The sequence below is a fragment of the Bidens hawaiensis genome, unplaced genomic scaffold (genome assembly GCF_021521415.1).
Source record: "Bidens hawaiensis isolate Kalapana, Puna unplaced genomic scaffold, B.hawaiensis_p1.1 tig00032408_1, whole genome shotgun sequence".
NCBI classification, from domain to species: Eukaryota; Viridiplantae; Streptophyta; class Magnoliopsida; order Asterales; family Asteraceae; genus Bidens; species Bidens hawaiensis.
The window spans coordinates 36192-52303 of record NW_027505248.1 but is presented as its reverse complement, the minus strand read 5'-3'; the positions used below and the strand labels follow the sequence as shown (position 1 = coordinate 52303).

At 38.9% G+C, this 16112-nt stretch overlaps 1 protein-coding gene across 1 annotated transcript; it reads right to left on the bottom strand.

Moving 5' to 3' along the window:
- Positions 1-350: 350 nt before the first annotated feature.
- LOC143611825 (uncharacterized) lies at positions 351-1005 on the bottom strand. Its single transcript, XM_077085963.1, has 2 exons — positions 547-1005; positions 351-428 (listed from the first exon to the last, which is right to left on the bottom strand). Exons 1-2 carry the CDS (start codon positions 1003-1005, stop codon positions 351-353), a joined length of 537 nt encoding a protein of 178 aa, XP_076942078.1.
- Positions 1006-16112: the final 15107 nt, after the last annotated feature.

The following is a 16112-nucleotide window of genomic DNA, read 5'->3' as shown; positions in this document are numbered from 1 at the left end:
CAATTATGTGTTATTTTCATGCAAATGTATGTGTGTGTAAATGATTATGTGCGTGAAGATGTTTATATACGTATGTGTATGTGCACGTATATACTATGTCTCTGTACAATGTATTTCTTTAAGAAAGTCAGAGTATACAATGTTTTTAGTTATAGTAGGATCGGCATTCTCATGTGGGACAATCAAAATTTTTAGTGCATCTGGTGTTGTTGCTCTTGATAATGCAGCATATAGTTGACCATGACTAAACACAGGTTATGGCATATATATTCCTATTTTATCTAGTGATTGACCTTGACATTTGTTTATTGTCATTGCATAACATAGATGTAATGGGAATTGTTTACGCTTCATTTCAAAAGGAAGATCTTTGTCTTTAGAGGTAAGACTGATTTTGGGTATGTATACTCGTTTGCCAACAAATTTGCCTGTCATAATTTGTGCCTCAAGAAGTAAAGGGAATAGTTGTGTGATGATGAGCCTTGTGCCATTACAAAGACCATCAATGGGGTTGAGGTTCCTAAGTAAAATAACAGGTGTGTTTACCTTTGGCTCGAGAACATGTGGTGGAAGACCGTTAAAGTTAAGGAGGTTTAGGTACTCAGAAGGGTATAGAATTTCGGTGTCACCGTTGTCGCCTGGTTGTGGAACAATAGAGTATATGCTTGTATATTGATTTATTGTTCCAAGTGTCATGTTAATAAGTATGGAGTTAATTTCATGCACCATGTCATTTTTTGGGCAAACGATAGCCTTTTTTGAAAGTGTTGTCGTTGTTGGGTTGTAAAGTGTCTCGTCGTCGTAAATGAATCGTATGAGTTCTGTTAGTGCTGTGTCACTGTAAGGTATACAATACTGTGTTGGTATGTGTATGTATTTGCTGTTTTGATGGTCGTTTATGTCTGGTGTGCCAACGTCACCGTCACCTATGGAAAGCAGCCACGAAGAAAAAGCGGAAATCATGTGTTGTTCCTCTGGTGTGATATCTGGTCTTTCTAGTCTCATGTTATGAGTATGTTTATAGACTTTGAAGGTGTTCCATAGATAGGATCTCGGTAATGATGATGCAAGAATTGTTGATTTTGGGGTCCTAGGTATTATTGGTAGTGTTTGCCTAAAGTCACCGCCAAGTAGGACTGACTTCCCTCCAAAAGGCGTGTCTGGATTATTAAGTAAGTCCCTGAGGGACCTATCAAGTGACTCAAAACACCAGCGGTTGTTTATTGGTGCCTCATCCCAGATGATAAGTGAGGTTTCATGTAGCAGCTGAGCAAGGTGTGTGTTCTTGCTGATTTGGCAGATTGTCAGGACCGACCGTCGGGTGAAACCTTAGCAAAAGTTTGACAAGAACACACCGACTCGAATACTCAAAAGACCAATTGAATATCCCGGCGGAATCAGGATATCCAATGATTGAGAATGAAGGATTGTGAACAGATATCAAACACAAAACAGTAGATGATAATCAGTAAAGGCTCTTTCAGAGACAAAGATTCACTATATTTAATGATATGTCAATGGTATAGTGAATGGAATGTCTAGGGTTTTGTGTGACGGCGGCGGCTCTTGTACGATGAACAAAATGGAATGTTTTCGTAATCAGTGCGTGCCAGCCTATTCCGTCTCCAAAATCTGTACCTAGAAATCCGTACCCTAAAGATACCCTAGGACGTCTATTTATAGACTCTGACTTTCCTTCTATAAGTTCTAGTCATTACATAATGAAAGATAAATCTAATACAAGTGTTATAGTCCTCGAGCAAGGTACATACCTTGCTCGAGCAAACTTCCTATACTAGGTGTGCTCGGTGAATGTCCTCGAGCAGACTTTACTTGGAATATATTCTCTTTTGAAGAATACAAATTCCCTTTGAGTAAGCTTCATTCCTCTTGACTTGTCCATGCTTTGCTCGAACTAGTCCATCGAGCAAGCACATTCTTCTTGATGTCTTCAGCTTTTCTTATTTAGCAATCTTTAGCATGCTCGGATGTAAATCTTGCACGGTAACTGAACTGTGCTCGAAGTCTTAGCTTTGATTCACGTGACATCCTCTTATTGCATCCATGCTCGTCCCCATGTGCTCGATCATCCTGTGCTAGTAACACTTGGCTAGAACTTGTATGATCAAGCTGTTTGCTCGATTGGCAATCCATGCTTAATAGAAGAATACTCTTGCTCGTTGAAGTGTAGCTTGCTCAAAGCCTTTAACACTTAGAAGAATCAACCATTTAAGGTTCAGAACCTTGCTCGAAGTAGTAAAAACCATGCTCGATCGTCTGGGCTTGCTCGAATTCCATACTTAGCCGTTTCTGAGGAGGTTGAGAAGATTCCAATCTTCCTTGTAGAAAATCCAACCCAACACAGATGGAGACCTCTGTAACATCCAGGGGGATCTTGAATCTTGAATGTGCGGTATGGCCTGACGGAAGTAATAGGGACGCTAAACAAGCGGATGCAACAACCAACACAATACAACCAGTTGACCGAAGCGCCAAAATGATTGTCGTCCAAAGAAATGTTTTCCCTGTTCCTCAATAGCCGTATACAAATAGTAACAGTTGACGGCCTGAAGTAATGGCGGAGGTTACGTGTTTGTAAATTCTTCTTTGTTGTGGGTTAAGCTTTAGTCTAAGTGATTCGTGCTCTCTTGATAACTGGTCTCCATTGTAGTTCCTTTCTTCCATAAGCAGCCTGTTCTGTAGGCGTTGAAGCAAGTCGGGCCTGGGAATAGGCAAACCATATTCGGATAAAGACCTTGGAGGGGAGCCATTGGAGAGTAATGTTGCTAATTCATACAGTACATAGTGTCTTAGGTCTTCATCATTTGCAATGCCATAACTTCGTGGCCCGCCGTCTGCCATGTCATGCCAATGCCTATCCCACACTTCTAAAGGGTTTGATATGTCACAAAAGAGTAGCATCTGTACAAAAAGTGAGCCAATTCAGAAGCAGTTGCCCAACCTGATGCCACCTCAAAGGCACCCAACCATTCTGTATCGTTGCCTAGCAAACCCAAATTTTCAGATGCCTCACGATATGTAGAGTAGATTTCGTTGTTGACCGTTCGTAAAGCCGTGAAGGATGTGCAGCCTCGTAGGTGGCCAAGCAACATCCGCAAGAAAAAGGTCTCACCGCAGCTTGGGTGTACGTATATAAGTCTTCCTATCGGTGGAGTGCTATTTGATGACCGGCGGACCCATCGCTTTGTTCCCAAATCCTATTTGTATTCTTTTAGGTAATCTATGTAACGAAGATGGTGGCCAGTGTTGTCAAACCTGTTGTTAGACATCAACTCCGTTAAGGTTGTACGACTGATAAATGCGTTAGCTGCAAGTCGCTAAAGTTGGTCATTCTCTCTAAATGTGACATTCTGCATGTTCTCTTGGTGAACTGCAAGAACCTGTATGGCGGGATTTCTAACATAAATATGGTTGTTGAATATTCTCCAAGCTGCCTCATGTGGACAAATGAATCTGCCGTCAAGATAATTTTGAATTTCATTCAAACTACGACGTTGGTTCGTATGTTGTGCAGCTACATGGTCTGATGAGGTCCTTATTGTATAGTGGATGCGGTCTGTACCCTTTGATACGTACATGAAAAGATACTTTATGAGCATACTCCAACCGCAATACTCAACGTTGATGAGCGCCATGTAGTGCAACGATAAAGTGCGATTGTAAGGCACGACATACCTATTGTCCATCTGAGCACCGCTTATTACCACAGTAAAACCAGTAGCTCGTCTTTTATAGTGAACATTACCGTTGTCATCGAGCGATGTCTCTGGTTTGAAGTGCTTTGGAAATTTCCTTGAGCAACTACCAAAAGTCATACAGGATGCATTCGGTTGGACCAAACCACATGGGCCATGAATCTTAAAATCAGTTACAATTTTGTATTGGTTATGGTCTAATGAAGGGTCAGGAATTTCAGCGGAGTTGAAGTTGTCGATCTCGTGTGCGTCTTTAATCTTGCAACCCGAGGTAACCCAGAGCAGTATATGAGCATGTGGCAGGCCTCTTTTCTGGAATTCGACGGTGTACAAGTCTGCAATATAGTAACAGAAAAGAACATGTTATAAAAGAGTAGGTCAACGTATGCTGGATGAAGCACGCTACATACAAGTAAATAGTAAGTTACCTGCACTCACATCACCAAAGGGTTTGTTGGATTTTATGAATCTCATAAATGATCGTAGCTTGATTTGGAAAACCCGATCAATAATGTCTGGACGATCTTGTGCCTGCAACGTGGAAACCGTGACATGTATCTGCCTATCTCAGGCCACATAGCATTGCAGGTGAAGGTGATAAAGTACTTGGGTTTACCAAACGTTCTACAAATTGCCTAAGCATCCTGGTAATGCTTATACATGTACCTTGGGCCTCCAATAAAGGAGGAAGGCAAGAAAGTTCATTTACCAATGTCCCGACCTTTAGTATCACCACGGTCAACTGTATCGTGTACACACTGAAGAAAGTCAGTATGAAATACGTTCTGATTGAGCCGTAAGTAATCGAGGCCAGTCTTCTTCAATGCAAACGTAAGCATCAACAATGACTTGTTGAAGTAGTCTGCCACCCCTTAAAAGCAATGTGTATACACCTAACCAATCATGTAACAGGTAGCTGCAGTACATGTTTATAGTCATTTTCTTTTCACGTGATGTGTCGTTCCCACGCAAAGTAAGATTGGGAGACCACCCAGCGTCACTGTAGGGGAAAAGTAAAGGGTATTGCAGCGACATATATAAACGATGAAGTTTGTTTATACGTTGTCGTCGACCGTCTTTATGTCTGATAATTATGTCGAATTTTGTTGACACTGGATCGTTGTCATTTATGATTGCACCAATACAGCCGGGGGATGGTCTATCATATATATGAATACCTTCTGAACCGTAAAGACATATACTAAAGTTTAGAACATTAGTTGACGCAATGAGATCACGTGGAGTCCGAAACAGCTTAACTAATTTGTTTGTGCCCTCAAGTATACGCTGGAGCAGAAAAACAGTTTCGATGTCAAGAGAAGAGTGACCGTCAGAGGCAAAAGGGTGAACGCGATTGGATATCTCGTTTTCAGTATCATAAATATACATTTGCAGAAAACTCGGCCTCTCATTGGGTGGAGGACATAAAGTACCAACCCAGTGGTGAATCTGCCCGGTAATCTTGAAAACGTACGGGTCGGTACCTTGGTTGATGGAACTATCGACGTTCGCACCAAAGGAAGTCATAGAGAAAGCTGAGTTATACGCACGAATATTTGACATGAAGTCTGATTTTTCTAAGAAACCCGACCTTGCTTACAGCACTGTGTATACACGAAATGCTGGCTGGTAGACAGCCTGAGTAAGCGTTCGTCATACCAAAAAAAGGCCCCACAAAAGCTGCATATGCTGTCACAGTCACCAATATCAACATAGCAAGAGGCATTGACAGTTGAATTATGAACCAAAGTCAAACGATAGGAAGCCTGCCTAGAAGTCTGGCAGCTGATATTGTGATTACCAGAGGAGGACGCATCAAAGCAAGATGGGTAATCAGGTCGTCATTTAGTTCCACGTGGCATGGCAATAGAAGAGTGTGTAAAAGTCACAGGGGTAAACAGTTGATGAAATTTGAAGAGAAATTAGAGAATCACAACCAACCAAACACAGGCCGAAACCAACACCAACAGCATATTAGGTAACAGACATACAAACTTAACCAATAAATAAATAAAAAAAGAAAAAAAGCAACCAAGTAAGAAAGCTACAACCGTCTAAACGCACGTCATAAAGTGTTGGATGAAAGAAAAAAAAAAGAAGGCAACTAACATATTGATAAACAGAACATTCAGAAAACATGGGCGAAACGCATACCTTACGCAAAGCCGATGAGACAAAAGAAGGTCATAGTTGTTGCTGCCAAAATAAAGTAGTAATAATCTCAAATTAGTCTTTTATATTGTCAACATATTTTTTTGTTATCATTTTAGTATAAAATGCATACGAAATCTAGCTTACGGGTAGTTGACGAACATAAAAATTTAACCAGCAATTGGTTTTTAATAACAACCAGTTCAGTAAACAAACAACCATGTAACCTTATTAGTCACGGCATTTACATGACTAAGCAGTAGCTATTATCCGGTTTTCCTGAAAGAGTAACACACTAAGTCGGGACTTATATTATAAGACAACCGGCGTCGTTTTAAAGAGAAACTCGAACAAAGATAACGTAGGTTGAAGGCACACCAGACGTGATACCGCTAACGACAAGCAAACACAAATAACACAAACGATAACAAAAACAATTATAAAGTAACACTCCCAGCAGGTAAGAAAAACTCCAGCGAGAACCAAAAGATCATGACATTTGATTGAACTAAAACAATGATGTAGAACGACCAATAACTGAAACCAAACGGTAGCAAGTAATACAACAGCAACGCATTTCATCGGCCAGCCTATATGCAGAATTACAGCAGCAAAAAAGAGTTCAACCGACAGCGGAAACAAAGAACAGCATCAAAGAGACCACCAAGGCATTTCATCGAACACCTAACGTGCTTCTATAACAACAGAAATAGGATCAAATAATTTCGTCGAACACCTTATGTCTACAGTTACAACAACAAAAAGAAGATGAAACAACACCAGAAACAAAGAATAGTAACAAAGAGAGCAGCAATGCATGTCGTCGAACACCTTAGGGAGACAATTATAACAACAGAAATAACATCAAATAAAGCAAATAATGGATAGTTAACAGCATGAAAGCGGCATCGTAAACGGAAAGGTAGTGCCTTTAACAGAGGCAACAATACACAGAAATCACGAAGACACGTTAGTTACCGAATGATGGTACGCGAGTGAACTAACCATTAACAGAGTAGAGGTTTAAAAGTATGTGGTAGCGACGATGAAGAAGGTGTGCGAAGTAAGTTTCTTAAGATGATAGCAAGAATGAAGAAGGAGGTGTAAAAGTATAAGAACAGGTGTATCAGACACGTGTAAAGTGATGAAGCATAATGCGACGTACAACACATAGAACGTCAGGCACAAAGTTAAGAAGCGTTGAAACAAATGAACAGTGAATGTGAGAGTACAGGCAGATGTCAATATTATAATATATATAAATATATTTTAAATTTTAATTTTACACATTAACCCCTCAAGTTTGATATTGTTTTAAAAACTGAATTTAAATTAAGTTTACAAAATGAACCTTGGATTTTGGAATGTTTGATAATTGAAATAAAAGTTAATAAACTTATAAATTTTCCAATTTACACCCATTTAGATCAATACATTAAAACTCGAAGTTTCATTAATGAACAACACGAATAGGAAACGAACGAACCATGACAAATAAATCATTGTAATTAACATAAAATTGATGAACGGTAACTACGAATACATTGAAACAACGAAACGATCGGCTTAACGAATTCGAATACTATATATATATATATATATATATATATATATATATATATATATATATATATATATATATACAAAACCGAAAATTTAAAATGGTTCAGGTTTTCGGGTTTGAAAGTAACGAATATTACATATTATCAAGGTGAGTATTCATAATCCCTATTTAACTATTACATATTCTAGGGTGAAGCATGTATGCCTATTATCGAGTCCACATTTATTTCATTTTGTCTCATTACTACAATTGGTTCACAAATATGTTGTTGCATGTTTAATTCGATGTATGTTTTTATGATGCGTGTTATATGCTCGAATTACATGCTATGTGTTTATAGTTTTTATGGTGGTGGTTGCTCATACTTGATGTGTTCATTCTCAATAGTGAACACACACCCGTTCATTCTCAATAATGAACCCTCACACACGTTCATTCTTAATAATGAATACTGTTCGTTCTCAATAATGAACCGACACGTCCATTCTCAATAATGGGCACCCTTATTTTGTTACATACTCTTGTACTTAGCTTTAATCATTCAATGGCATATGAATTGCATTTTTCCACAATACTATATATTATAAAATTATGGTTGCTCACCAACATTATTGTAGACAAATTATTTTCATACATGCTACATGTATTAACGAAAGATTCTTATACAATATTTGAAGACATTTAGTAGACCAATAGGATATGTTTAAATTAAAGACTTGCATGCCTTATATGTTGCCTGTTATTTCTATTTTCAAGACTTTTGTGTACTCGCTGCAAATTAATAATTATTATTATTGATACCATTTAATAGTGTCATTTATGCGATGAACAATCAACACCCGCCCCGATGTATAATCCGTCGTCGGTCGGTGACCGAGACATGTTGGGCTTCAAAGATTCAGAGTTGGAGATTGGTTTGGACGGTCGCACTATGAAGCAAGATAGATTTCACATGAGTTTTTCGACAAAGGGCATCGCTACAACATTCGCTTTACCGGGGTGGTAGCGAATTTCGCAGTCGTAATCACTAAGTAATTCGGCCCATCGACGTTGCCGCATGTTTAAATCCTTTTGGTCAAAAATGTGTTGAAGACTCCTGTGGTCGGTGAATACCACACATTTTGTGCGATAAAGGTAATGTCTCTAAATTTTTAACGCAAAAACCACAGCACCGAGCTCGAGATCATGTGTCGTGTAATTTCTTTCATGAACTTTGAGTTGCCGTGAAGCGTAGGCGATGACTTTACCTCGTTGCATAAGGACACAACCGAGGCCTTGATTAGAAGCATCGCAATAGACAACAAAGTCCTCGTTGCCCTCTGGGAGAGCAAGGATCGGCACATCGCAAAGCATACGTTTGAGATTTTGGAAGGCTTCATCTTGCTTTGGTCCCCACACGAAAGCTGTTAGGGGCAAAGCGATCTTGGAAAAATTGAGGATAAAGCGACGATAATAACCCGCAAGACCAAGAAATGAACGAACTTCGGTAGGAGAGGTTGGATTTTTCCAATTCTTAATGGCTTCTATTTTGGCGGGGTCAACGTGAATTCCCTTTTCGTTTATTATGTGCCCCAAGAATGGAATTTCGCTCAACCAGAATTCACACTTCGAGAACTTCGCGTAAAGGTGTTCCTTCCTCAAGAGATCAAGGATGGAATGAAGGTGCTTTGTATGCTCGGTTTTGGACTTAGAATATATGAGGATATCATCAATAAAGACAATCACGAATTTATCTAAGTATGGCTTGCACACGCGGTTCATGAGGTCCATGAATACCGCGGGTGCATTGGTTAACCCAAAGGGCATAACCCTAAACTCGTAATGTCCGTATCGAGTATGGAAGGCGGTCTCGGGTACATCATCTTCATGCACGCGTAGTTGATGATAACCCGAACGAAGATCAATCTTGGAGAAGCAAGAAGCTCCTTGAAGTTGATCGAAGAGATCGTCGATGCGAGGCAAGGGGTAACGATTCTTGACCGTAAGCTTGTTGAGCTCGCGGTAGTCGATACACATACGGAAAGAACCATCTTTCTTCTTGACGAACAACACAGGTGCGCCCCATGGAGACGAACTAGGGCGAATGAACCCTTTTTCCGAAAGTTCTTGGAGTTGGGTAGACAATTCTTGCATCTCGGAGGGTGCAAGACGGTAAGGAGCCTTCGCAATCGGAGTTGCACCAGGCACAAGATCGATGCGGAACTCGACTTCTCGAACAGAAGGAAGACCAGAAACGTCATCGGGAAACACTTCGGGATACTCACGAACAACCGGAATGTCTTCAATCTTTTTCTCCTTCTTTTCAACAACGTGAGCCACGAATGCTACATACTTCTTGCGTAAGTACGTTTGGGCTTGAAAACAAGTTATGAGGTTAAGACTCGAAGGAGAAGGCTTTTCACCAATAACACGAAGGGTTTGACCATCGGCAATCGGAATACGAATTATCTTCTCAAAGCAAACGATTTCGGCACGGTGAGAGGACAACCAACCCATGCCTACTATGATGTCGAAACTTCTCAATTGCATCGGGATGAGGTCGATTGAGAACGTGTGGCCATTAAGATTCATCTTGCAACTTCGAATAACAGAATCGATCACCACGGATTTACCATTCGCTACTTCAACAGTGTATGAGCTCTTAAGTTTAGGTCGGGGCTTAGCAAGCAAGGACTCAAATTCAAAAGACGCAAAACTCATATCGGCACCGGTATCAAATAAAATGATTGCAAAGTGGTCGTCCACAATAAACGTACCGTTCACCACATCGTCGTTTTGTTGCACTTGGTGGGCATTCATCATGAAAGCACACCCACGGTTATCTTGAGGAGCCTGAACGGCTTGAGCGACTTGAGCGGCTTGAGCCTCTTGAGGTGCAGGTGCTTGAATAGCTAGCAGTGGTGGAGCTTGATTAGCCATCAATTGAGGAACTTGTGGCTGAATTGCTTGGTAGGCTTGGTAAGCTTGGAGCTGGAATTGCGGAGCAGCAGCCAGCCGAAGTGTCTTCACGTTTGCGAGTCGTGGACACGCACTACGAAAGTGGCCAAGTTCACCACAATTATAGTAAGCCATCATTTGGTTAACAGGTTGGGCATATGGCACGGGTCGGGGATTTGGTTGAGCAGCCCTCGGGGGATCCGCTATGGTGGTTTCACGACAAGTGGGGCTAAGATGCCCGTAACGGTTGCAACGGGTGCATTGTCGGCAAGAGGCATAGGCGGGATGGTGACATTGGCAGGTGCTACAAAACGGGTGAGGTCCGCCATAGGGTTTCTTGAGAGGTGGTACGGGGTTGGCTTGGGTTGAAGGTGCGGGTTGTTGGGTTAGTGCGTAGTTCTTGCGCTTCTTGTTGCAGTTGTGGGAGGAGTATGCGGGTTTGGATGATTCGGGTTTGGGTTCTTTGGGTTCAGCAGCGGGTCTTTCGGCCGGTTTCTTGGATGACTTTAATGTCAAAGTCCCGGCTTTGACATGGTTGTCGGTTAGGGTTGCGGCTAGTTTAATCGCATCGCCAAGTTCCTTAGGCGAATTACTAAAGACACTATCTTAGATTTGCCTTGGTAGTCCCCTAACGTATTTCTCGATGGCACGCGAGGTAGGGGTGACAAGATGCGGCACTAGCACACTCAACTAGATTTGCCTTGGTAGTCCCCTAATGTATTTCTCTGGGAGGTTATCTTGCTGCTAGATGATCGACGCTTAAGGTTGCGGGAAGCCATTCTGCGAACAAGGGTAACGAAAATCGTGAGACTCGGAATAGTGCATGATATACATAAAGAAAAAAAATCTTTTGTAAAGCTTGTTAAAATATGCAAACCACAAATATAATAAGTGTGGTGAGGAACTTAGAGTTTTCATGAAACACCATGGACTCTTGTGTTCCAACACAACATCGAAATTTCAAAAATAAATCGAACCAAAAGCTGGTTATTCGTGTATCACCACGACTTGACAGACTTTCGGTTAAAACACATTGTAAAACATAGAGGGTCGGAGTCACACGTTGCATGAACCACCATGACTTGTATGACCCCTAAGAGTGCAACCATATCCTCATCACAAAGAGGACATGATCACGGTTGAAAACATAAAGTGGTGAATCGTATGGCGTTTGGTGTAGTATGCTTTGGCCTAATAAGTTTCATGCCCTTCCCGAACTCTCCAGGTAAGCAACCAGGTCCCCCGGCTGATTGGGATTTATACGCATTACTTATCCTTAGGTTTCATGAACCTTGGTGTCAAGAGTTCGGGAAACAAGCACGTCCCCCTTCCAGTTAGTACATACCCGCCATGACGAGTCATCTTTATGCAGAGAATTATCGGAACACCATAATAGAAATTTTGAAAATTTTTGCTTTTATGCATAAGCCTTGGACTTGTGTGTGCTTTGTGTCTATGAGGCGTAAACGAATTAAGCAATACGTTAATAGTATGTGCGTTCAAACAATCAAGTAAAGGCCCACATAATTTATAATAATGTAACCTAAACAATTTAAACAATTAAGCTATAACTAATCTTAAAGCACTACGTCTAATGCCCTATCGTATAGCCACGGCTCTGATACCAATCTGTAACACCCCGGCTTAAGCGGAAACGCCCGAGTGTGACGTACAGATTGCTCAAACACACGTGGCAACATTAATTCATTAAATAGCCAAGTACACAAGTTCAATCAAGTAAACAATACGAGTTTAAATCAAAGATAAACAATAATCAAAACAAATGTCTCGTTTATTAAATAACCTAGGTAATCTAAGTGTCTTCAATACTTCAACCTCTAATCACGGTACATGTAACATATGTATAAAATATGGTCAGCTATAAATATAGCTGGTGAGTTTCCACAGTTTAAATACGTACATAAAAACCATACAATTCATAGACATATGGTAAACGAGCAAGTAAGTCCTTTCCAGTTGGTACAACCAACGTACTTGGATAATCGCAAGTAAGGTCCTTTCCAATTGGTAACAACCAACGTACTTGGATAATGAGGCCCTTTTCCACTCGATACAAATGGACCGGAGTGCAAAGGGGGGCGTATGATCATACTTAATGAGGCTTCCCAATCGTGCAAGTAATATTCGTGCAAGTAATACAAGTAACACACAAGTCCATATACGAATTGTAGTTTTGTAATATGAGAAATAATACTTGAATCTTTATAAGGATACATATGCTACCCCAAAACATTAAAACATTAAAAAGAGGTGATGAAAAACTCACCTTAGTAATTGACGTAAAAAAAGAATAAGAATAACTTAAAGGCGTCAAAGGAAACCGAAGCGGTCAATCTGTACGAACTATAAATAGGAATAAACACGACTTTTAACGGCTATTCTAACGGGATTTTAAAGTTGATTAATTGCACGAATAATTTTTAGAATTTAGTTATTATTTTATAATTTTATTACGAATCTTATGTCCCTTAGATTATTAAATTATTATTTATGTTTTAACGGGAATCAGTTATTAATATGATTTTAAGTATTTTAATGGCAAGGATATGAAGTTTAAACATTCAAAATATTTGAACTATTGTTTACAAGTCGAAAATATAATTATTGCTTTAACGAAACGATTTTTAGTAAATTAAAGTTTACGTTATGATAAGTAAACGATTTTTAATAATGGTTTACGAAAACGAAAAAACTTGGTTTTTAAGTGTGAAATGGTGAGTTATATTTTGTATTAAATTTACATAATTTTTATTTTATTTAAAAAGACTTTTATGATTTATTTATGATTTTTAAATGATAAAAATTATTAAATTAATAAAACTGGTTTATATAAAAAATAAAGTGTCTGACCCGGGTGGGTTTCGAACCCGAGTCTCTATGCTACGAGTTCTGAGTGTTAATCAACTTGTTTGGGTCTGATATTCGTTATGAACATGGTTTTAATTATTTATATATATTAGCATATTTTGATAGTTTTATTTAATACTAATAACAACATAAACAGTTAAATAAAAAGAAGGGTAAGAGGACGCGTGACCCGGGTTTCGAACCCGGGTCTAGAGTTTGTAACGTGAAGGCTTTAACTAGTTGATCTGGGTGAAACATTCGTTATAGGTTTAATAAAAAATATATACATATAATATTTCAGGTTCTTCTTCTTCAAGAAGAACCCTAGATTTGCAATTGAGTTATTCGTTCTATGTTTGATCAAATTAGTTTAGGGTTATTGATTATAGGTTAAACGACATTAACAAGCATATATTAATTACCTTATAATATTTTGTTTTGATCGAAACCCGGATGCCGAAAAGTAAATTAAAAAAGCTCTCAATTACAGAAAATTCGGTGTATTAGAGGGGGATTGAGAAGTGTGAGCGAGTTGGTTAGAGGTCTAGGCACCTATTTATACTAAGGGAAGGAGCGTCTACGCATTAATGTAATTAATTTGATTATCCGAAAAATCTGGCGAGATTACGGGGTTGATTTGCGATTTTTAGGATGTTATAACGTAATTAATTAGTTGGATATTGTTTAGTGTTGACGGCAAATCGTTTTTATATATTTAATTTGGATAAAAATTGTGTTTTAAGGGGGTGGCGGCCACCTCCGGCGCCGGATTCCGGTGGCCGGGGGCCCCGCTATAAAAACGAACAAGGAAGGGGTGGGGGGCGGCTAGGGTTGGGTATTTTAATAATATAATTTGAATTATTTTCATTGCTGATCCCTCAAGTTTCAATAACCATTTAAAAGATTATTTAAATTCTTTTAAGTTTAAATAAGTATTTGAAGTTTACATTTTTAACCCAAACTTTATAATTAAATTATAAAGTCTTCGGTTTTGGATTATTTACGCGTTTTACTCGCGCGGCTCGATTAATATTAAGGTTCGGGAATTTATAAACATTTAAATAACAACGAACAACGAATAATGAACATTAAATGTCGGGAATCACTTTATTAAAATATATTTAATACATCGTAACGACCCAACGGGTCGGGTTTACAATATGAACACGAATCGAAAATTGACGAATGTCACACCTGGGTTGAAAAGTACACACTCAATCCACCCAAAACCCTTCTCCGTTGCTCGATCTGAGCCTGGAATCATAGCCGCCACCGCTCCTGTCATCGCACAGCGGTGGAACCCTAGTTCCTCGCCGGGAAGTGGAACAGTTGATACCACCGTCGTACCACCACGACTCGTCAACACTGTTCTGCTAATTCCTCTTTTCGCCGGAGTTTCCGTAATCATCATCGACCGCCCCCCATATTCACAATTTCCGTCGCCGAAACCCTAGGTTTCCAGAGAACGCACCAGCCATCTGAATCAATCGGATCTAAGGTAATGAACAGTCGATCTCGAAATCTGATAGAACTCAAATATAGTTTGATTTCGTTGATGAAACTTTAATTAAGCTTGTACAAACACCCGTAATCTACTGAGATTTGAATGGATTGGACTTTTCAGATCTGAGATTATTCCTAATCGATTGGATTGGTCTTTAAGCGGTGGTTTGCGGTAGTCTGGTGGTGGTGTGGTGCAGGTGCGATGGTAAGAGAGAGAGAGGAGATGAAAGAGAGAGAATTTATTTTTATTTTAAAATATCTTTATTCTTTTATTTTAATTATTAAAAAATGTATGAACTTACAAAAATACCCTCATGTGCATTGCACATGACCAAATTTGACGGAAATATATAACTGGGTTAGTGACAAAGGACGTAACGTGAAACAAATTTGAAACATGAATTATGCCTTTTGATATTTCTTTCATTAAAGGACGTCTAATGAAAATCAGATCAAACGTAAAGGACGTCTTTTGCCATTTTGTCTAAAATCAAATATCTTAATGTGCCATTCACTTCTATATTAGAATATATATAGTATAGATAGGGTCTTAAGTGTGTCCCGCCTATAAACCACACACACGCAAACTACAATTTATTCAAAAGTATAACTTTATCCAAGTATGTTAGGTAAGTTGTAACTTACAATTTATTAATGCATAATCAAAACATCTTCTGTGATACGCTTAGAGTCGTCCTTTTTAACCCCAACCCAACTACCAAACTTGACCCGAATAGACCCGACCCAATAAATTAATAGACCATTTTAACCTGAACCCAACAAAATATAAAACTCGAGGCCAAGGTCTCTTAATTGGTTTGGAAATTGAGTGTGTTTTTTGGTAATTTGGGTTAACACGATTAAGCTAATGTAGTTCAAAAATCAAATGCCTATTTTTTATACGTAATTAAGATTATGGTATTGTTTTGTTTTATTTAAATGATTAACTTTGATAGTTTTTTTTTAATGTTTTTTCTCTATAGCAGTGTTAACGTTTTTGATACTTAATAGTTTGATTGACAAATAAAACATCTAGTCTTAGACTTGTAATCATTTCTTTTCTCCCTCATTTGCAAGCTGAGTTAAATAAAGCAAACACAGCCCAACAAATTGAAGTTTGTTTAAGAGTATTCACATTCCTTTCACTATCTCGAAATCTAAAATTACGTTAACAATCACTACATTTTCTCTTTCTTTTCAATTAATTATTATTTTCTTATATATTTATCAGTATTTTTTCTCTCTCGTTAACTCATAACCACTTTTATAAAATATTAAAAAATTATAGGATGCTAAAGCAACTTTTCAAATATACAAAAAAATCACTACATTTTCTCTCTTCTTTACTCACAACACATTAAACCACTCCCTAA